Below are 22,096 nucleotides of genomic sequence, written 5' to 3'. Positions count from 1 at the left end.
ATTGCGCTGCTTTTGTCGCGCTTCGCTTGAGATATCAAAGCGAGCCCAAACGCAACAAAAGCGGCGGCGGGGGGCCTGGAATGTCGTAAACACAACAACACAAAACTGCCCCCTCCCCTCCCCTACCCTCCCCTACCCTCCAGGGCTGTTGAAAGGGGGCAGGGTGTGTGTGTGGGTGTGTGTGTGTGTGTGTGTGTGTGGAGGGAGGGGGTGAGGGTGGGGGGGCAACAAGGACGTGATCTTGTCGGATGGGAGGCTGTCAAGGCGGCTGTGTTCCCATGATGTCTACAGGTAAACAACAGCCACAAAAGAACTTTGAAAAAAAAAAAAATCTAAAAATTCACAAAAAAAACAACGCAATGTCAACAAAGGCAGGTGGCTCGAAAATAATCCGTTACGACGGCTTGTTTGCCATTTGAAAAAAATGAGAAAAGGAAGAAAAAGCGGAAAAGAGAAACTCCCCCGTGAAACACTTCCCTCCCCTTAATGCATGAGTGTCAAACTCTGGCCCGCTGGCCAAATTTGGCCTGCAGTGTAATGATGGTTGGCCCGTGAGGCAATCCAGAATCACTGCTAGATCTGGCCCGCCGCTATCACACAGCACCGCTAATACTACAAATCCCAGAATGCTCTGCTGGTATTTTGCCGCGCCAGGACATAACTTAATTGGCTTATTGTTGTCATTTTATTTGAAAATTCATTTTTGGAAGAAGGTTACTGTTGAAATTTAAACCAGAAGACTGCAAATACATCAGATTGCATACATTTTATTGATTTTGATGATATTTTTTAAACTTGAAATTCAACTTTGCATGTGTTCAATATGAATGTAAATATGTCATTTATTGTATAGTATTAAGCTTTGCTTGGTTTCATATTAGAGTTGAAGCAAAACTGATTTGGGTCCATATAAAAAGGTTCAGTGTTTTATCTGGAGGAAGATTTTTTTACGTAAAAAAAACTCGTCATGGCGACACGGTGGCGCAGTGGTTAGCGCTGCCGCCTCACAGCAAGAAGGTTGTGGGTTCGATTCTGGGGCCCGGGCCTGGGACCTCTCTGTGTGGAGTTTGCATGTTCTCCCTGTGTCTGCGTGGGTTGTCTCCGGGTTCTCCGGCTTCCTCCCACACTCCAAAAACATGCATGTGAGGTCAATTGAACACTCTAAATTGACCTTAGGTGTGAGTGTGAGTGGTTGTCTGTCTCTATGTGGCCCTGCTATGAACCAGCGACTTGTCCAGGGTGTCCCCCTGCCTTCGCCCTAGGACAGCTGGGAGAGGCTCCAGCAGACCCCCGTGACCCTGAATAGGAATAAGTGGGTATAGAAGATGAATGAATGAATGAACTCATCATGTGAACCCGCACGTCACGTCTGCTGACGTGTAAATGCGAAAAACGTTTCCGTGACACTTTTTCCGATATACTTCTGTATTGATACGTATTAAAAACCACCTCATGGGAGCGTCAAAACCTTTCAGCCATATTTGAGAGGTTTTTCAAAGTTGAGCTGTTTATGTAGGTCCCTTTTGCCGAGGGGTCGTGTATTGTATTGATCGGCGGGCCCACCCCCCAACTGCCACCACAACCCCCCCACCCCCTCCCTCCTCTTTCTCTCGTCATCATCACTTCCTCTGAGTGGTCTTTGTCTGTTGTACCGCGAGACAAAGACGACGGGGGAAAGACCGAGGGGGGTGTGGGAGGCGTTAGTTAGCCGCTAACACTAAACTGCTAAGTGATTTTGGGGAAAGGGGGGGCTTGGAGAGGGGAGGGGGGGGGGGGGCTGAGATTGAGGAAGTTCCAGCAGGTGTGAGAGTTTTTTTGTTTTGTTTTTTTTTTCTCTCTACCAAGCTTCTGTCAAACACCTTCCATCTCCAATGGAACAGCGGGTCGTCTCACCCGGTGTGCCCCCCCCCCCCCCCCCCCCTCGTGGCTCCCCGCTGCTCAACCGCCACCCGTTTGTTTGCTAACAGGAAACAGCCGTGAGCGTCCAAACTTTGTTTACTCCAACTCTGTTTTTATTCCACGGCGCAAGGCCAATTCCTCCTTCTTTTTTTTTCTTTTGGCTGTTTTTTTTTTTGAGTTGTAGCAGACGCTGGGACAATTTTTGTCTGAGGCACAAATTAAATTTGAAACCCACTCCCCCCCCCAAAAAATAAAAAATAAAAAGGGAAAAGAAAAGTCGAAGATACTTTTGATAATCCACAGACTCACTGTTAGCGGTTTCATGGGGACTATTTCTTCCGTCTTCAAAACAAGGCAGCCTCCAAATGAAAACAGCTGACAGTGAGGCTTGTGGATTATTACCAATTTCTGCAAAGACGCTCTTTTTTTTTCATTTTTTTTTCAGGCAGCGGCAGCAACGAGCGCCACAACAACTAAATCCAACTCACTCTCATTGTTTCTGGGCTTGAGGGCACAAACAGAAAGTAAAATAAAATTAAATCTGCAAACTTTTTGGCAACCCCAAACCCCCGAAAGTGTCCACGTGCTTTCGACTCAGGGAGGAAATCTGATTTATTGTCTAACTCATAACATGAGCGCGGGGGGAAGAGCCGGCCCGGCTACTAATCTGCTGCAGCCCAGTTAATTTGTATTTTTGCGAGGTATTGCCTAATCTTCCAGGACATCCCCCTCAGAGATTTAGCGAGATTACGTGCGGTGCCAGTGTCGGCAGGAAGAGGAAGTTGACTCGCACTCGTGTTTGTGCACCGCGGTCAGCGGCTGTGTTGCAGTTACCTGACTTACTGGTCTTTGTCTGGCTTCGTGTCTTTTGTGTTATCGACGTCACTTGAACGTCCAGCAAGCGTTTGTTGTCTTAAAGGCCTAACGGGGAAACGTTTCAAGGAATCAACGGACTTAAAATGAGTTAAAGGGGGTTAAAAAAAAAAAAAAAAGACTTTTTCTTCAATTCGCAATAAATGGAGGACGTCATGGGTGTGAAGATGTCCTTCATTTGAAAAAACAAAAACAAAATCAAACAGCGGTTACCAAATCTTTTATATCGTTTATCTGCATTCAGCCATTATCATTAACGACTATTAAGTTTACAAACAAACATATATATATAACATATACATATATACAATGTGCGCACATACACACACATACATACACATATATGTCCAAAATGAGTATATATATATATTTATTTCCATAAAAGTGCAAAATGCTGGAGCACTTTCTAAAGGTCTCCAGTGTTGGTCTGAAGCCGAACATCTGGGCAGATAGCGGTCATAAACTGGCGGCCGTCGGGTCCGGAGGAGCTGCCTTCCTCTCCACAATCCACCAACCCCCACATTTCCACTGATTGCTAATTTCTATTTATACGCCATGACGGGAAATAATGAAAGCCAGATGCGGGGGCGGAGGAAGCCACGGCGGGCCTCCTCCTCGCCGACCAACGCTGCCGCTGCTGCCATGGAAGAGGAGGAGGAGGAGGAGGAGGAGGAGGAGGAAGAGGAAGAGGAGGTGGAGGCTGTTTATAGAGTCTCCTGCTCCTGCTGCGGCCGTCCCGGTGGCCGTGCCCCGGCTAAGAAAAGGACAGCCCCGGCAGGACGTGTGGGTTGGAGGTTCCGCCGTGACTCACTTGGTAGTCATGCCTTCTTGCACTTTTAAGGTCTTGGAAGGAAAAAAAAAAGAAAAAGAAAAAACAAAGCTGCAAAAAAAAAAGAAAAAATGGGGGGAAAAAAGTGGGACCCGCCTGACGACTCCAAATAGCACGACGTGGGCGTGTGGAGCGGCTAAATTTACTCCTGAGACAAGTGCATAGAGTAGGGGGGTGGGGCGTGGGGGGGGGGGGGGTTGTGACCACTTGTACTGCCGGATGACCTCACGCCGAGTCCTGTTCTCACGGCGTCCGCCTACGTTTTCAGCGCTGACGCACTTCCTGCCGAGGAAACGAAACCTGCAGACAGCCACTTTTAGATGCTTCTTCGGAAAGCTTTGCCCCCCCCCCCCCAACCCGACCGACCGACCGACCCGATTAGATCAGAGATTCATCTGAGACGCGTACAGGACGAGCACGACCAGGCCAAAGTTTCTGGAAATAGCGGCAGTCAAAAATCTCTCTTCCCTTATTTGGCCTCCGGGTGGAAATATTAAGTAAACAACGTCCCTCGTGTTCGCCTCCTTCTTAACACAGTTTAGATCCCCCCCCCCCCCCCCCCCCCCCTCGCACCTCGCACCTCGTGTCATTGGTGCAGGAACTTTTGGGGCTGTTTACACTGAGACAGATTTTTTTTGAAACTGACGATTTTTCGGAAAAAAAAAATTAACCGATTAAATATTATCGCGTTTTCAGAAAAATCCGTCTTTATTTTCAGAACTGAGGGGGGAGAGAAAGAAATATCCCCCTATTGTTTCCCGTCATCCAGAGGTCGGCAGCAAACGGTTCTCTGGAACTGCGGCCTCCAACCCCCGGAAAAGCAAACAGGAAATTGACAAATCACTAATCCGCTCTTTGGCTATTCGTGGCAACAAAAGGTGCATTCCGCTGGAGGACGGGGAGGAGGAAGCGGGAGCAGCAGGTGGAAGTGAAGGGAGGGAGGAATCTCAATCTTCAGCTTCTGAAATCCACTCCTCCGGCCTGTAACCTTTCGCGCCCGGGCCCCCGACGAGGAAAGAAGAGAGTCGGCCTTTTCAGAAAAGTGTGAAAGTCAAAATTCCCGGGAATGCGGTCGGAGTTCCCGGAGCTGAGGACGGAAACCTGCGGCAGATGTTCCCCTCGTGGCTGCTGTGGTTCCTTAACCAGAGGGGAAAAAAAAGAACCCTCTAAAATGTGTTTGAGGCGTCGATCCGATGGGCACGGAGCTAAAGTTTGTTTGAGTGATCCCACATTCATATGAAAGTGTGTCTGTATTTTAATGAGTCACTCGGAGCGTCAGTTGTGTTTGTATATAAAGAGGCCGTATTGCACTAAATACACCTCCCAGGTGTTTTACTGTGTACAGGCGTTGCCCTCCTTTCTCTTACGACCACCTTGTTTCGGTTCCCCTTTCAATCACGTGGATCGGCTCGGTGTAAGCAGAGGGGTTTTTTTTTTTAGGTTGACAAGGAAGATGATGAATCACGCAAAAGCAGGTGGTGACGTCTGGGATGAAAGAGCTGACATCTTCTGAAATCCGGTTTCGGCCGTCTTCTGGGTTTTCCACAAACCTGAGGCCCGCCGCGCCCGTCACCGACTTCCTGCTGAGGCTGCGCTTCCCCTTGACCCCCCCCCCCCCTCCCACAACCCCCACCCTCTCCTTTTATGCCTGAGGGGGAAACAAAAACTTCTTGCTCGCAGTTTGTGTTTCCCCTACAACTGTCGGCATGCGCGGCTGACCAACCAACTTTCAAAGCGATGATCTCATCCGACCCCCCCCTTCCCCCTCTTACACCCACCCTCTACCCCCGACGGGTGAGGGGGAGGGGGGACGGAGGTTGTGTTGGGGGGTCAGCGGACTTCCCAAGTGATAAATTCAGCGACAGAAAAAAAGGGAGTTTGCAGAAGGGGTGGGAGGGGGCGCGCTACGGCCAAATGGGGGCCGCTGGTGGTAGTGTGGAGTGGGGGGCGGGCGGGCGGGGGGCTTGGGAGGGCAGGTCCGTCCCCGTCGTTGGCTTTAGTGCAGGAACAGAGTCATAAAAGCTCGGCATTGATGGCCCCGGTTTATTATCTTTGAACAGGTGGCCCCCCTGGGCTATACTGGTAGCGGTTGCTCTCATTTTTCAACACACACACACACACACACACACACACACACACACACACACACACACACACACACACACACACACTGTTTGGCCTCCACAATATGGAGACCATTTGGGAGTGAGGGAACATCCCGATCCGGCCCCGTGTTTAAAGCCCTGGGAGTAAAAACTGCAGCGCATAGTTTAGTGGTGACTTGCTGTCGAGTGTGTGTGCGTGTGTGTTGTGCGAGGGGAGGGGTTGGGTTGAGGGGCTCGGCAGCGGTAAAGTAGGGAGACTCGACTTCCTGCGAGCGTAAACTCATGGAAACGCGGAGGCCACGCGGCTTTAACGCTATAGCAGCTAATCGCTAATGCTAATGCTAATCGTGTCAATGACCTGTATTGTTTAGCTTTGGGAGGGTTAGCGAGGAGAATCGCAAGTGAAAGAATCCCCGCAAGAATGTAAACAGTCACATTTTTTGGGGAGAGGGGGGTTGACAAGCTGTTTCTACTCATTTTTTTTTTTTTTTAAAGAAAAGGCTCGGAATTCCGCACCGTGCGTGAGCATGCGCACGCATGTAAACACTCACTGAAAATAAAGACAGAAATTGCCGACCCGCTCTGTTTTTTTCCCCAGCTGTGAGCTCAGCAGCTGAATCAAGACGCCACACAAGTGCTTTGTTTTCATTAATTAATATATTTTCTGCATTAAAGTTAACATAGTTTTCTTTTGTGCCACCCTTTAATTTTTTCAGTAAGTATTTGATATTTTTGTTATATTCAGACATGAGTAAATTTAAGACTGTCTCTTGCAATAAATATCATAAAATAATAGAGCTTCACATAATAAATATTTTTTACAACAACAACAAAAAAAAATGTTTTAACAGACATTTTTTTTCTTTTTTTTCAAAAAATAGCCAGAATTCCTCTTACGGATGTTTTTTGAGCATACAAGTTACACAAAATGACAAGTCAAAAAAAACAACAAAAACAAACAAACAAACAAACAAACAAACATGGGAGAATGCCACAGAGTGAAGAGTCCAGACGGGTGGAAGGAGAGAGAGAGAAAAAAATACTATGAGATGGATGTGCTTTCTTTTCCTCCGTTAATGCAACACGAGCACAGGAGCGTGGCGGCAAATAAAAGTTAAAAAAAACAAAAATAAAAAAACACACCCGCTCGCTATGAACACCGGGTATCAGCTACATAACTGCCCTGTAGTAGATCGTCCTTCACAGATTCATTTTGGTGAGAGGCGGCGAAGCGAGGACGCCGCCCGCCTAAAAAAAACGGAAGATAAACTGCTGCTGCTTCGTTTTCTTATACACATATAGAGAGAGAGATATATCTAGAAAAACAAATAGTGTTAATGAGGAGCCGAGGACAGACGTAGAAACAGTTAAGGCAAACACTGGTCTGTAAAAAAAAAAAAAAAAAAAAAAAGTCCATCCATCCATTTTCAATACCCGCTTCTTCCTGAGCTCAGGGTCACGGGGGTCTGCTGGAGCCTCTCCCAGCTGTCATAGGGTGAAGGCAGGGTGACACCCTGGACATCGCAGGGCCACATTGAGACAAACAAGCATTCACACTCACACGCACACCTATGGACAATTTAGAGTTTCCAATTGACCTCACATGCATGTTTCTGGACTGTGGGAGGGAGCGGGAGAACCTGGAGAGAACCCACGCAGACACAGGGAGAACATGCAAACTCCACACAGAAAGGCCCGGCATCGAACCCACGGCCTTTCTGCTGTGAGGCGGCAGCGCTAGCCACTGCGCCACCGTGTCGCCCAGGTCCTGATCCAGAACTTAAATATAAAACAAAACAAAACAAAACAAAAACTGAGTGGTTTCTTTAAGGTTACTCCTTTCCTTTTATTTTTTCCGCGTAGCTCCGTGGGCTCCAGGAAGGAGGCGCTCGGGGGGGGGAAAGCGTTACTGTCACCGCCGCGTCGTCCTAAGATCCACAGCGAGAGTCACAAGTGGGAGTGGGTGAGTCATTGGGGTGTCCGATCAGGAGGGCTTCTCCCGGCTCTGTGGAAGTGGGGGCGGCGGCGGGGGCGGCGAGGGGGTGGGCGCCCAGCCGTCCAGCTTGCAGTAGACGGCGTTGGAGCTCCTGCAGCGGCAGCCGGGCCGCTTGACCCGGTCGTAGCAGCCCTGCAGTGCCCGCAGGCAGCCCTTGACGGGCGGGTAGCAGAGCAGGCAGGGGAGGAGCGTCGACAGCAGGCCCATGCACAGGAAGCGCGGGCAGCAGTGGGCGCGCGACAGCGAGCACGGCTGGTCGGCGCACGAGTCGCCCTCGTCGTCGTTGGAGCAGTGGTAGAAGGCGCCCTTGACCAGGCACATGCACGTGCCGTGCTCCAGCGCCGACTCGGCCGAGCACAGGCACTGGCCGTCGCACGCCAGGCACGAGGGCAGGCTGCGCGGCGCCGTGCACTCGCCGCACTTGCACTTGCCGCAGCGCTCGCACACCAGGCGGTGGCGCCCGTCGCCGGAGGCCGCCCACCGCAGCGGGTCGCCCGCCAAGTCCGGCTCACCCTTGCCCTTGCCCTGGGGGGGCTTGAGCGGAGCCTCTAGTGGCAACCGGGGGAAGTGAAGTCCCTGCTGCTGCTGCTGCTGCTGCTGCTGCTGCTGGGCCGCCTTAGGCTGAGTCCGGACGGGCCCAGTTCCCACCCTGTGTTCCCGGTGGTGGTGGTGGTGACCCGGCCGGGCGGGGGGCGAGCGGGCCAGGAGTCCCTGCTCGGAGGAGACGCTGCTGCTGCTCCCCGAGCTGGCCGCGCTGCCCGTGCTGGTGGAGCGGCTGAGCCCCGGGGCCCGGGCTCCGGCGCTGGGCGGCGCCACCACCACCACATGGTGGTGCTGGTTGTGGAGGAGGTGGTGGTGGTGGTGGCGCTCGTAGTTGTTGTTCACATTGACGAGGATGACCTCGTGAGTCCTCTCCTGCTGCTTGTCCTGTGGCCGGGGGGCCGTGCGGGGCGCCGGGGGTCTCCGCCCCGCCGCCGCCACCACCGCCGGCCCCTCGGTGTACTCATTACTGGAGCGGATGGCCTTGATCTGGTCCAGGGAGAGGATGGCGGCGGCGGCGTGCTGGAGCTCCCGCTCGTAATCCGACCTCCGCCGGCTCTCGGCCGGGGAGGGCTGGCGCTGGACCGCCGCCGCTAGTGAGCCATGTTGACTTTGGAGCTCCATCGAGGGGGGGCGAAGGGGGGATCACCACTTCCGACATTCACCGGGGACTCGGCATGCATCGGAAAACCTGGTGTGCGAGGAGGGACGGACAGAAGGAGAGGGAGGGAGTGAGGAACATGACACGAGCGAACTGACAGAAATGCAACATCCAGCAACCTTCTCCATCTTTTCTGCACCAAGCCGGATGGAGTTGATAAAGGCCTTCTATTCTGTTTCATTCTATTCTGTTCTATCATCCTGCAGCGGCAGCAAACAATGAACAAAATAATGATAATGATTCTACTACTAGTTCTACTACTACCAATAGATAGATTGATAGATTGATAGACTTTATTGATCCCACATTAGGAAACGACACGATATGTTACTGTTACAATAATAATCGAACTCTCTCAAGTGTTTTCATCCTGTCAACATGACAGCACGTCACTTCCATAACCCCCCCCCCCCAGCCACCAATACCACCACCACCCCTGCCTGGGGGTCTGCTGCTGCTTCAGCTGCTGCTGGTGGTGGTGGTGGTTTTGGTGCAGGAAGGAAGAGGAGGAGAAAAAAAGTTGACTATTAACGAGACTTTTTGTACCTCTCTCTCTCTCTCTCTCTCTCTCTCTCTCTCTCTCTCTCTCTCTCTCTCTCTCTTCCTCTCTCTCTCTCTGTCCCTCTTCCTCCCTCCACCGGCGGCGCTCACACACACACACACACACACACACACACACGCACGCACACCATCCCAGACTCGTAGCGAGCCCCCGCACCTACAACCCCCCCCCCGCGCACTCATTTACATCTCTATGACTAGTTAACATTTAAATGCGCCGCGGAGGAGACGGAAAAACGAGGACGCGATCCAAGGGAGCTAAATGAGCTGCCTCACTTAGTATTCTATTAGCAGACACCGAAAAACTCTCTGTTCGGGGGGGAAGCGGGGCACACATATAAAGTGGAACGAGGGGAGGTGGTGTGTGTGTGTGTGTGTGTTGGTGGGGGGGGGGGGGGGGGGGTAAGGTCAGAGTGAGTTCCGACGCATGTCGTGGTGGAACTCTTGTCAGAGATTTTGCTTGGATGTTTGTTTGGAGGAAAATAAAATTATATACATATATATATATATATATATATATATATATATATATATATATATATATATATGTACATATATACATATATATATATATATATATATATATATATATATATATATATATATATATGTATATATGTACATATATACATATATATATATATATATATATATATATATATATATATATATATATATATATATATATATATATATATTTTAGTTTGCACAGCTAGAACTCAGCAACTCCCTCCAACGAGGGCGCAAAAAAATAAAAATATACACACTTAATAAAATAAAAGCACGGCGGAGCCTCCACTCATGTTCCGCCTCTGACGGCCGCGAACGAAACGTCAAACTTGTTGGAGCGCCGACTCGTCCCGTTTTAATCTGCACAAACGGCGCCTTTAATAGTCCAGAACAACAGCAGCAACAACAATAACAATAACAAGAGCAACAACAACAACAACAAAAAAACACACACACTTGGAGCCGGATATAGGGCATTAGAGGGCGCATCCAAACACGGTCGGGGAGAGAGAGAGAGAGAGAGAGAGAGAGAGAGAGAGAGAGAGAGAGAGAGAAGACGAAGAAAAAAAAAATTATGAATGAAAACAACCGCCGAGGGGGGGAGGGAGGGGAGGGGAGGGAGGAGGCTGTTTGTTAGCGCACGGCCACGGAAGGGAACCCGCGGCATGGCAACGCGTCGGCGGACTGCTTTTGACCAACCACCCCCTCTACCCCTCCAACAAACCCGTCACGCCTGCATCTAAACGTTGGAAACAATACATTAAAAAGAAAAAAATATACATATATATAAAAATAAAAACTCGTAAAAACGCAGCGAATAGCCGGAGAGGAGCCGGTGGGGACAAACTAGTCGCCCCGTCCGTCCGTCCGTCCGTCCGTCACCGCGTCGCACCGTTCGGCTCGAAAATATAAAATGAAATAAAATAAAAGCGCGCAGGGCAAAGCCTGCGGAGGTGGGAAACACTACGTACCTATATGCAACCATCCATAACGTCGAATCCATCAAGCAAACAGCCGGGAAAAGTCCATCCGAACGGGGGGAAGGTGGCGAAGTCCGAGCCGCTGGTGTGCAACATTCACAGCCCGCTGGGTAAATCCAAGTCGCGAGGGTTTCCCCTCACCGAGAGCCTTATTCCCTTTTCTCGCTTATTCGAAAGAAAGGAAGGAAAAAAATGGGGAAAGTTGACGGCTTGCGGCGTGCATCCGTCCCGGGAGCTTGTGAAAATGCTTGGTGTTTTATTATTTCTAATAAAAAAATTAAAAATTAAAAAAAAAAAAAAAAAAAAGAGGAGGTAAATCCACGGCGGAGCTCTGATGGAGCAGGGAAGGCGACTGAAGATCTGCTGCTGCTGCCGCTGCTGCTGAGGCCGATATCTCTCAGCAAGAACACGCCAGTTACACACATACACACGCAAAAGTCCTCGAAGAGGGAGGGGGGGGGAGAAACAACAATAACAAGAGGACGAGGCGTGCTGCTGCTGCTGCTTCTTCTTCAAGAACAGGGTGGGTGAAAAATTAAAATCCAAAGTTCTCCGAAGCGAAGTTCTCCGCTGGCGAGCGAGCGAGCGAGCGAGCGCGCCTGGAAACGCGGCTGTAACTTGTGGTGGCTGCGTGGAGATCTGTGTGCGCTCGCAGGCTGAAGAGAAGAAGGAGGAGGAGGAGGAGGAGGAAGAGAGGGAGGTGGTGGTGGTGGAGGAGGAGGAGGAGGAGGAAAAGCACGCAGACGGCGGTGCGCTCCTGTGTGTGTGTGTGTATGTGTGTGTGTGTGCGCACGGCTCTCCGCGGGGCCCGTTCAGCACTGAATGAATGGGGTGGTGGTGGTGGTGGTGGTGGAGGGGGGGTGGTGTGTTTGCTCCACAAGCCTCCTCCCATTGGCCCATTCACCGGGGGCTGAAAAAGGATACATCGCATCCGCTCCTGATTCATTGGGCAGATGTGGAAGGCATGGCGATGCGAGCAGCGCGCGGCAGTTAAGGTGGAACCGGAGTGATGGCGCTGCTGGTGGAAGAGGAGGAGGGGGGGGGGGGGGTGTTTCCGCTTCTGCGGCTTGTGAATAATAACGGCGTGAATGAGGTTCAGGTGACTAATGGTGATGCAACAAAGGTCCCCGTTTGGTTTTTCTCTCGTGGGTTTGTTTGGTTTTTATTCCGACTCTGCTAAGTTTGCGATTTATTATGTCGCGTGGGATGGGAACATGTGACTCAGACTGACTTCAGAATGCAGCACAAAAGGGATTTTCAACCCCCTCCCTGAACAAAGTATTAAAAATCAAACGTGGAACTTTACTATGAAAATTCTTTATTTGGTTGGTTCACTTTTTTATGATTATTATTTTTTTTTATGCTGATTGTGGTGGAAAACATCGCCAAAGTGTATTAGGACTAAATTCCCTCCTAAAAGCAAACAGGGGAACATTACTTTAAGTTTAGATTTAAGATAAATAGATAAATGACAACTCAAGACTTTCTTTCAGTCTGTGATTAAAACGAATCAATTAAAAAAAGAAAGAAAAAGGCCCAAATGTTTCCTTAGCGTGTGCGCAGGTTGTACACGGCAGGCGTGGGGCGTCCGAAACAGTTTCTTTACGTATTTGCAAAGTTGTCGCCGTGTCTTCGGGTAATGAGGATTAATTAATTGGAACAAAAAAAAAAAAAAGCACTTCTGAGAATAAAAGAGGAACCCCGCTGTTGACGGAAGATCAAGGTGTTAAGTTTCTCACACATCAACAGGAAGTCTCTTCTCTTTGTGCGCAATTAACACACACACACACACACACACACACACACACACACACACACACACACACACACACACACGCGGCGTCACGGGGAGGTGGGGGGGGGGGGGGGCGCGGATGGAATGAAGGAATGTGTCACAATCGCATGACACGCAGCTTCGTTTTTCCATCACTTCCTCCAGAAGGAAAATAAAAATGTCTCGGTTCAGTCAGAGGAAGGGGGACCATGAGGGAATCAGACCCAGACCACCTTAAGAAGGAAAAAAAAAGAAGAAAAAAAAGCAGCCCTGCAGCCAGAGGGGGGAGGGAGGAACCCCCCGCCCCCCCCTCTCCTCACTCACCCAGACCCCCCCTCTGTTCCTGACTGTCTGGTTTGATTGGTGTCGCGGATGCGCCACATCCGGATCCATGAGAAAAAAGAGGAGGAAGTTCAATACAAAGTCAATCTATCCCCATTCAAATGGAAAAATCAATAGAATGAGTGACCTCCGCGGTGCGGCGCGGCCCAGCGGCGCAAACCAAGAAATAAATGCGTGAAAACGCACCCCTTAAATAAAGTGCCACTGTGACGAGTTTTTCTCTTTTAATTCCTCTTTATTCCGGGGTCGATGCTGCTGCCGCTGCCGCTGCCGCTGCTGCTGCTGCTGCGGCGCAGCTCAGTTGCGCAGCAGCAGCAGCAGCAGACAGACAGACAGACAGACGCGGCCAGACCGACAGATGGCCGGCCGGATCCCGGCTCTTAGTGGTCGGAAGTGCGGACGGAAATCAGACGATTACAGCAATTAGCTGATTTTCCATGCATGGCTGTGATGAATGCAACCGGCTCGGCTCGCCCCGCCTCCCTTTCTGTCCCCGCGGAGAGAAAGCAGCCCCAAGTTAGCAGTTATTAAACTGGAGGAGCCGCCAGGGGTCCGTAGGGAGGGGCCCCCAGTTAAAGGGTTAATGCCACTATCTACTCCCAGAGATGAAGGAGACACGTGAACTACTCTGATTAGATGGCTGTTGTTGTTTTTTTAAGTTCTTGTTTCAAAAGGGAAGTCATTCATTTTAGAAGTTTTTTTTTCTTCTTTTTGCTGGATTAGTGAAGAAATGAACATTTACAAAATGACTGGAAAAACTGCAAAAAACAGTCTGTTTTTGCTATAATAGTTTAGGGAAAACTTACTAAGTCAAGTAAAGTACAGTTCTAAACACACAGAATGCAAAACTATACAGTTAAAAAAAAAAACAATGTTATGTGCTCTTCAAAAAGTTCCATCTTCAATTATTATTGTATAACAATTTGAAGGTTATATATTTATTATAACCCTGACCTTTTCTTCTTATTGCGTATTTTACTTGTCTTATTATTTTACTTTCTTTTTGCACTTTTTCATCAGTTTCAAATATACTTTTCATGTTATTATATTTTAATATTCTTAAAACACCAAGAAGGGGTTGCACTTTGAATTTTGTTGTGTGCTCCGTCACAGTGACAATAAAGGCTTCTGATTCTCATTTATCTACAACAACCATGACAGCAAAGTCAGAAAAATACATTAAAAAAAGAACCACTTTTATTGTTTTGTTACAATCAGATCAATGGTGACTCTGTTACAGAAAAATAACCATGATTTCAAGCACTCAAGTCTTTCACCGCAGCAGCAGCAGCAGCAGCAGCAGCCATGATTTCATTCAAATACTTAACAAGATGATGAAAAGAAAAGCAGAATCAACATGCGAAGCTCCTCTTGGTGTCAGCTCCGGTCACGCGCGGCCGAGCGGCTCATGCTGCTCCTCCGGGACCGGAGGGGTTAAAAGTTTCTGCTCTTTGAACTGAGGCCTGCGATCCGGCCAGCGGCGGTCAGAAGAAGCACAGGCCGCTGTGCTGCCGCTGATAGCTGATGTACGACTGGATGAGCGAGTCGGGGACGCGGGGCGTCACGGCGTCCAGGGCGCGCTCAAAGTGTGCCGCCTCCACGCGCTGCGCTTTGATGTCGTCCTGCAGGGCCAGCAGGGCGGCCTCCCTGCACACCGCCGTTATCTGCGACAGGAAACAGACACCAGAGGTTTCACTCGTCCGTCCGGCACAGTGCCGTCGTCTAGTTTATTCTAGTAGGTATGCTCGGATTTACCCCCCCCCCCCCCGCGCCCCCCATCCTCCCTTCCCAGCCTATGTAGACATCTGTTCAGCTGCTTCTAAACAACGCAAAGCAAGACCTACGAAGAAGTATTAACACACACAAAGAAAAACGAACATTTCAGCAATCAAGTGCAAAAAGTGGTGCAAACACACAAATAAATTCTCATAAAGCGGACCGACTCTCAAATGGATCCAAACATAAAACAACATTTTCAAATGTTGTGTCAAAAAACAAACAATCTTTGCGCACTTTTTTAGTAGTTGTACTGTAATTCGGAATCGTTCCTCGTGGTGATACGGCGTATACCTGCGTATCACGTAGACGTAAACTTTCATTTTTTTTACTGGGCGACAGCGGCGGAGGAGAAGCGGTGCTTCATTTATTGCAATGAGACGTGTTTTTGAGCAGAGCACATAGGGCTCGCGGGGCCAAGGCGGGGACGGACGTCTCTGCTGACGTCTCTGCTGACGTCTGACGAAGCGGAAGTGTGCACAGGAAACAGTTAAAAGGTTCTGGTTTTTAAGCAGCGCACGAGTCGGCTTGATGTGTCTCTGCGGGGAGGGAAGTGTCCCTGTGTTTGAGTGCTCAGATACAGAGATGTCAAAGGTCAAAGCTGTGCAAGTAGATACAGCAGGTATTACACAACAAGCAAATAGGCTTTGAATAAAATAAACTATTTGTAAAGGGGTAAATTGTGGACTACTATATTTGCAGCATATGCATATATGTATATGGATATTTTATACATACACACACACACACACTTATATATATATAGATATACATACACATATATATTAGTTTGAGAGAAACCCTAGCGCAGGTCTTCACAGGAGGCTTCAAACTGAGCTTCCAGTCTTTTCAGACGGGACTGAGCTGAGGTTGGTCTCTGCAGCCCAGTGAAGGCAGAGGTGGGCCTGTGGCCTCCTATCACTGCCCTCCTGCAGAGTTATGTAAGAGCCACTGCAGAGGAGGGCTTCTTGCAGCGATGACTGACTTTTTCAGCTGAGCTTTTCAAGTGATCCGAGGTTCTCTTCCGAATCACTTCTGAGTCACTTCCCAGTCGGCGGCGACGGCTGATGAAGGCCAGGAGCCTTTCCCCTCCTCCTCCTCCTCCTCCTCCTCCTCCTCCCGCTCCTCCTGCTCCGACTCCTCCTCTGTTCTCAGCTCGGGCGGCTTACGCAACTCTGCCCTGCTGTGGCGTCGGTGCAGCGAGTTATCGGCCCGCGCAGCCGCTGATAACGTCTGCCGGGAGGTTAGTGGGACAGGCGGTCATGTGACGCCGAGCGGCGAGAGGACGCGTGCAGGGCAATGTGGGCACGCTGGAATTGTTCAGTGGACCGCAGTACCGCCGGTCAGTGGCCCTACCCCTGGTGCACACACACACACACACACAGACACGATATCAGTTCTGCATGTGTCACTGGGTCTCCACAATGGGAAGTTCTATCAATTCCATTAGCATTCTTAACTCAACTAAGTGAGTTTACTGTATTTTACTCATTACCCACTTATTCTGCATTTTATCTCTTAATGTGGTTGTAACTTTAGCGTCTTTCTTGTTGTCTCCTGCGTTGGTGAGCCAAAGACATTTTTCCACCTTGGTGGACAATAAAAATGATTCTATTCTGTTTGAGTGACGGAGGAGCGCTACGCTAGACATTAGCACCATTGGGACTCTCGCTCCAACCCGGAGGATCTACGACTGTGCCCATTTCGGACGCTCTTAGAACACATTTGAACGCGAAGTTGCCCTTAGAACGCACAGAGAGAAGGACGTGGAAGCTGCAGACGTTGCTGCAAGACGTAAAATACCAGCTGCTGCTAAACAGATTAGCACGGCCGCCGCAGCAGGAGCTGTTTGAATTGCCCAGTTTGGCATTGGAAGGAAGAGATGTTTTTACCTCATTCTGCAAGAATTTCGTTTAACAGCCCAGTATGTCGCAGAACGGGGTTTGGCCATGTGAATCTAACGGAAGGAAGGTTGGGAGGAAAGAGGTTCGGTCGCAATTTAGTCTCGTCGTAAATCTCCACAACCTTTTTTTTTTTTTCCATCCCATTTTAAAAGGATTCGTCCAAATTAGAAGAGCCGCTGTCGGACTGGAGGTCTGTTGATGAAATATGATCGATAGCCAGGTCGACTCGGGGGGGGAGGGGGGGGGCTATAGCGGTTAGTAAGCGTGCGCACCCTGGGACAGGTGCTTGGCAGATGTCAGGACATGAGGACCCCCCCGACCCTCCCTGGCGGTGGAGAAGGCAGCCCCACCAATCACAGCCCTCCCCCCTTCTTCAGCCGTCTCTAGCAGCATGATTTAGGCGAGGTAAACACACGGCTCCGGGGTTAATTTCGTACGAGGCCTTCCCATCATTCAAGTCGTCCGGAGGGCCTGTCAGTAATAACCACGCAAAACAATGAGGCCATGCATCCCCGAGTGCGCTGTTTACAAACGGAGCGGCGGCGAGGAGGCGAGGGAAGTCGCGGAGGTGGAAGTGAACGAGAGGGAGGGATGCCACATGTGGAACAATGAGATTTCGGAGCCGTTTCCGAGCGACGTCCACAAACAGGAAACAGGCGCAGGTTTTTTCGGGGCACCATCGGACGCTTCCAAGCGCCTCGATCTTGTGATTTGACGGCCAATAATTATTTCGTTGGTTACTTCGGCGACACCAAGCGCCCCCCTTAGATCGTTTGAAAAAAGAGAGAGAGAGAAGAAAAAGAAGAAAAAAACAGGGAGGAAATGTCGGCAGGCCGGGAGTACACGAGCGACGCGCAAACACGCGTACAGGCCTCCGCATTCATGACTTAGCCGAGAGTTTATGAGCTGGTCTGTGGAGTGAGATCAACACCACCAGTGTTTCCCGCCGCGTGTTTGCTGGTGCAGGCCTTGAAAATTAAAAAAAAAAAAAAAAAAAAAAAAGGGGCGGATGGGGGGTAAGGGTGGGGTAAGGGGTGATGGGGGGGGGGGGGGGGGGGGGGGTTGGAAGTATAAGGAGAAAAAAATAAAGCCACAAAGGCAAACAGGGCGAAGGAAAGAGCCCAGGCCGTGTTGGTAAAACCTGAAGGCGTTCCGGCACCGGAACCAAAGGTTCCGCCGGAATCCAACTACGTCCTCTCGTCCAGGAAAGGAGGAAAGAACGAATATGAATACACGACATAAATCCTGGGTCTCTCTTCCGCATTGCACTGCGGCCGGCGTTTTTCATTAACCTCCATAAATTCCGAGGCGACCGCGCAGACGCGCGGCGAGCGAGGGGCCCGGCGCCTAGATGAGGAGGTGGCGCGGCGCCAGTCGTAAAAATGCAGAGCAAACGAAAGAGCCCGCGAGCTTCTGAGACGGGGTGAAAAAAAAAGCTGCTGATTCAGGTCGACCTGAAAACTCGGCCCCCGATAGCGAGTCGGTGGGGAGGGGGAGGGGCAGGGAGAGAGGGAGGGGGAGGGGGAGGTTTTCGATGATGAAGCAGAAACGCCTCCTCGGAGCAGCGATTTGTTGCGCGGTCAGCGCCTCCACTGTAACCCGTGTCGGGTTAAACTGTAACGCCTGCGACTTGACGCCTGGATCTGGACGGCTTTCAGTCCATCTGTTAACACGGATGTGACGCCAAACCCAGGCCTGGGCACACTGAAAAACCTCAGAAAATAGTTGTATTTCATTCATTTTTAAACACTCCATCTATCTGCTCCTGCTCCGGACCCTCGGTCAAATTTTAGAACCCATTGTGGCCCAATAGTCCAAAAGTTTGCCCACCCCTGCACCAAACTCAGAGTCTGGCTAAAGCTGAATGGAAATGGGAATGGCCCAGATTTTAAACTGAAAATTCCTCTGTTCCCTCCGTCTTGCCGACCTCCGATACAGAGTGTTTTTCCACTCTGTGTTCTGGTCTTTTTTGTTTATTTCCACTACTCTTCAGCTCTCTCTCTGGCTAACGAGGTGTGGAAAGTGCCTTATCTGAGGAGCTGCTGCTGCTGCTGCTGCTGCTGCAAAAAACAAAAAAAGTTTTCTGCTAAAGAGATTAGCGTGGATGCTGCCAAGTGGCAATTCCTTTAAAGCTCGGTGCCACTTTGACAATCCAAGATCAACATTAAAAACAAGAAGAGTAGCATCAAAGGCTTCTCTGACTTCAGCACAGTGCAGATGTGACTTTGACTGGTCCTCTTAAAATGTGATGCACAACTTTCTGCACAACAACCTCTGCCCTGCTCTAAAAGTGCTTTCCGATGGCTCTTTAGCAGATGGCTGCGTCCTTAAAAACTTCTCTCGTCTCATCTTCTCGTGGAGACATTCCGAAACGAAAAGTCTCCACGGGACCTCCGACACAGAGAACTGCGGGGCGAACGCTCTCCCGAGTAGATCTGGACCGATCCGGCGCTACGGACGCTGGCAAAAATGAACAAATAAACAAACTGGAATTTGCCACTGCCACTCGTCCGGCCTTAACAAAACACCAGGAGCGCCTCTGGAACCGCGGGGCCTTTTAAAACGGGTCGCTGGAAAAGCGATAGGAGCGTCGGCCACATTCTCCTTTCCACATATTCCTCTGATGACGAGTTTCCCCCTGCAGCTTCTCCAAACTGCGCAAGCAGGGACAAACAAACACGCGCGCCCATAAACACTGGGATCCACACAAGGCCAGGTTGTTTATTAGTCTTCCTGTTGCTCCCCAGCGCCGCCGTCGCCGGGGCCTGAAGCCCAGCGCTGTGCGAGCCCTCGGGCTACCGGGACGGAACGCTCCCCCCCCCCCCCCCTCGCCCCCCCCTGACCGACCGCCACTCACATTTTTACGCCTCGGCAGTCTGTTGGCAGACCTCGCCGCGGAAAGGAAAAGTCGTTCTCGCTTCTCTTTTTGATGTCGGAGCGGAGGGCCGAGGTCTGTCTCGCCGGCAGGAAGCAGCGCGGGCCCATGCAGAAGTCATTAGGAAGCATTGCATTCGGCGTGGAACTTGAAAAATGTTGGGGAAGCGTTTGCGTCGGAGGGCTGAAGCAAATCTCGCCCCCTCGCGTTGATCGCGGCGGAGACGTGTGAACCGGAGTTAAACGCTGGAAAGGTCGCCCCACAGAAGTTGCTCAATAAGCTGGTGCGACTGGCCGAGAACTGTTGCACCAGTTTGCTGTTTCTGTAAAAGTACAGACCTCCAACAGTTGGCAGCTCAAATATACAGACAAAGAAGTTTTTGACTTTTGCAAGTTACACCATACTTACAAATATCCTCGTCTTCCTTTTACACTGAAGAGCAGCTTTTGTTTGACTTTCCATAATCAGAGCCAGACTCAGAATACCTTATTAGTCCACGGGGGGAAATTACACGAGATTTATTCGCCAGTAATGCCGTTGCAAAAATTAAGGCCGTTGAGCCATGAATTCTTTTGATCGCGATTAAGCTCCGCATTTCCGTAGTTAACCGTGATTAATCGCGTTTTTGATCTTTAAAATTCTGTTATTTTTCCTTTTTATGTCCATTTATGTAAGGCAATTCTTACCAGAGTGTCTTAATTAGGAACCACATTGTATTATTGTGTCTTTCAAAGCAGTGCACCTCGACCCACTTACCCCTCCCCTCGCAAAAACAAAGAAGGACAAACGGACACAATGTCTCCTCGCTGATTTTAGGGGAAACTGTAAAAAGATTCAGCAGCAGCTGCTGGAAACTTTCCCCCCGGTTTTGGGCGGCGGCTATATGTCGGAGCGGCGCGTTCCGCATCGGATGCCTAATTTGAAACAGTATCGACTCGGACACTGTGTCTACTGGCTGCTTTAATGAGGCCGCGGCACGACGTGGACGTGTGCGGGGGCCACTGGTTGGGCCGCAGGCTGCAGAGCCTCGTCAGAGAGCCGCAACGCCAGAACTCCGGACACAAGGGCGGCCTTTGTGCTCCGCCGGTCGCTGCACTTCCCTCGCTAGCCACACCTGCAACCAGAGTCGCGCCGCTTCAAGACACACACACTCCCATACACACACACACACACACACACACACACACACACACACACACACACACACATACAACACCAGGTAGGAAGTGTTTAAATACAGTGAATAATAAACGTTGGTTTGTTCTGCGGTGGGTTGTAACGGGTACCAAAGAGGAAAAAGAAAATTCATATTTTAAGAAAAAAATGCTGCAAAAGATTGGTTGCATAAACACACCTGACATGTTTTAGCACCACATCATGGTAGAGAGAGTTGTATGAGTGGAATTACATAATTCAACTATTTGGGTCAAATACAGAGTTGACGTTTTCCATAGTTCGGACAAATGTATTGGATATTACGGCACATAAAGACTGTGGAATACATTGGTTTGGGTTCATCGTACGGAGGGACATATGTATTCACAATACGCAATGTTGATCATTTCTTCGGAGCGACCAGGATGGCCAAGATGAAGATCAAGGAGGATTTATGGAGGTAGCAGACGAAGACGTGACGTTTTGCCTCTCTCTTAACGAGGACAAGTCGTCAAACTTGACCGCACCCCCGCAGCATCGTTCACAAGCTTCCTGTTTCCATCCCGGGCTGTAGCTCCGCCCCTTTCACCCCGAAGGGCACCGACTGGTACGGTTACGCTCCCGACCATGCGGGTGGGGTTCTCACGAGAAGTTGAGACAGCCGGGCCGACCGGCGTCAGAGCCATTTTGGGACCTGCTGAGGTCAAATATGTAAATCCGTGTTTCTTTTTCCCGCAGCAAATGGGAGCAGCAAGCAACCTGTTCGGCACGACGAAAATAAACCCCTCCAGAGGGAGAGGGAGAGGGAGAGAGAGAGAGAGAGAGAGAGAGAGAGAGAGAGGTGGAGGGAGGCAAAAGAAAAAATTGCTTATGACTGCTGGCAACGCATACCAACGTTCTCGGGTCAAATCTGTCTGGTGTACTTTTCGCTTCCTTCTCCAACAAAGGCGCTCAGTGAGAATCAGACGGCCTTAATGAAGGGCTTGTTAGCTGCGCTAGCGGCAGCAGATCCACTGGACCCGGAGCGTGTGTGCACGCATGTGTGTGTGTGTGTGTGTGTGTGTGTGTGTGTGTGTGTGTGTGTGTGTGTGTTTACCATCAATCCGCCCTTGTGTCTACAGCGAGCTACATCCCCTCCCTCCCTCGGGCCTCATCCCCTCCCCTCCCCTGCCCATGTGCACAAATGGCCACATTTACAGGAGCCGGCCCCACTAACCTCACCTCCATCAGGCCACAAGTCCTGCACGCACACACACACACACACACACACACACACGCACACACGCACACACACATTGCACTTGGCCGGGCTTGTC

The 22,096-nt window shown here is 50.2% G+C and overlaps 2 protein-coding genes across 2 annotated transcripts in view; both read right to left on the bottom strand.

Annotated features, from left to right (window-relative positions):
* Window positions 1-6,344: 6,344 nt before the first annotated feature.
* On the bottom strand, window positions 6,345-11,723 carry spry1 (sprouty homolog 1, antagonist of FGF signaling (Drosophila)). Its single transcript, XM_076048074.1, has 2 exons — window positions 10,946-11,723; window positions 6,345-8,933 (listed from the first exon to the last, which is right to left on the bottom strand). The coding sequence occupies exon 2, from the start codon at window positions 8,864-8,866 to the stop codon at window positions 7,691-7,693; it is 1,176 nt and encodes a 391-aa protein (XP_075904189.1). The 5' UTR covers window positions 8,867-8,933; window positions 10,946-11,723; the 3' UTR covers window positions 6,345-7,690.
* Window positions 11,724-14,257: 2,534 nt separating this feature from the next.
* afg2a (AAA ATPase AFG2A) overlaps window positions 14,258-22,096 on the bottom strand; it is a 100,368-nt gene continuing 92,529 nt past the window's right edge. The window contains exon 17 of the mRNA XM_076048210.1: window positions 14,258-14,734. Within this exon, the coding sequence (XP_075904325.1) occupies window positions 14,555-14,734 (180 nt within the window). The 3' untranslated portion in view covers window positions 14,258-14,554. The remainder of the gene's footprint in view (window positions 14,735-22,096) is intronic.

The sequence above is a fragment of the Nelusetta ayraudi genome, unplaced genomic scaffold (genome assembly GCF_046127955.1).
Source record: "Nelusetta ayraudi isolate G7.1 ecotype Tasmania unplaced genomic scaffold, CSIRO-AGI_Nayr_v1 ptg000097l, whole genome shotgun sequence".
Classification (NCBI taxonomy): Eukaryota; Metazoa; Chordata; class Actinopteri; order Tetraodontiformes; family Monacanthidae; genus Nelusetta; species Nelusetta ayraudi.
The sequence above is the reverse complement of the archived record's forward strand: the minus strand, read 5'-3'. Positions and strand labels throughout refer to the sequence as shown.

Bases quoted from the DNA above. Each gene is read 5' to 3' on its own strand.
- spry1 (XM_076048074.1), bottom strand. From the start codon at position 8,866: ATGGAGCTCCAAAGTCAACATGGCTCACTAGCGGCGGCGGTCCAGCGC.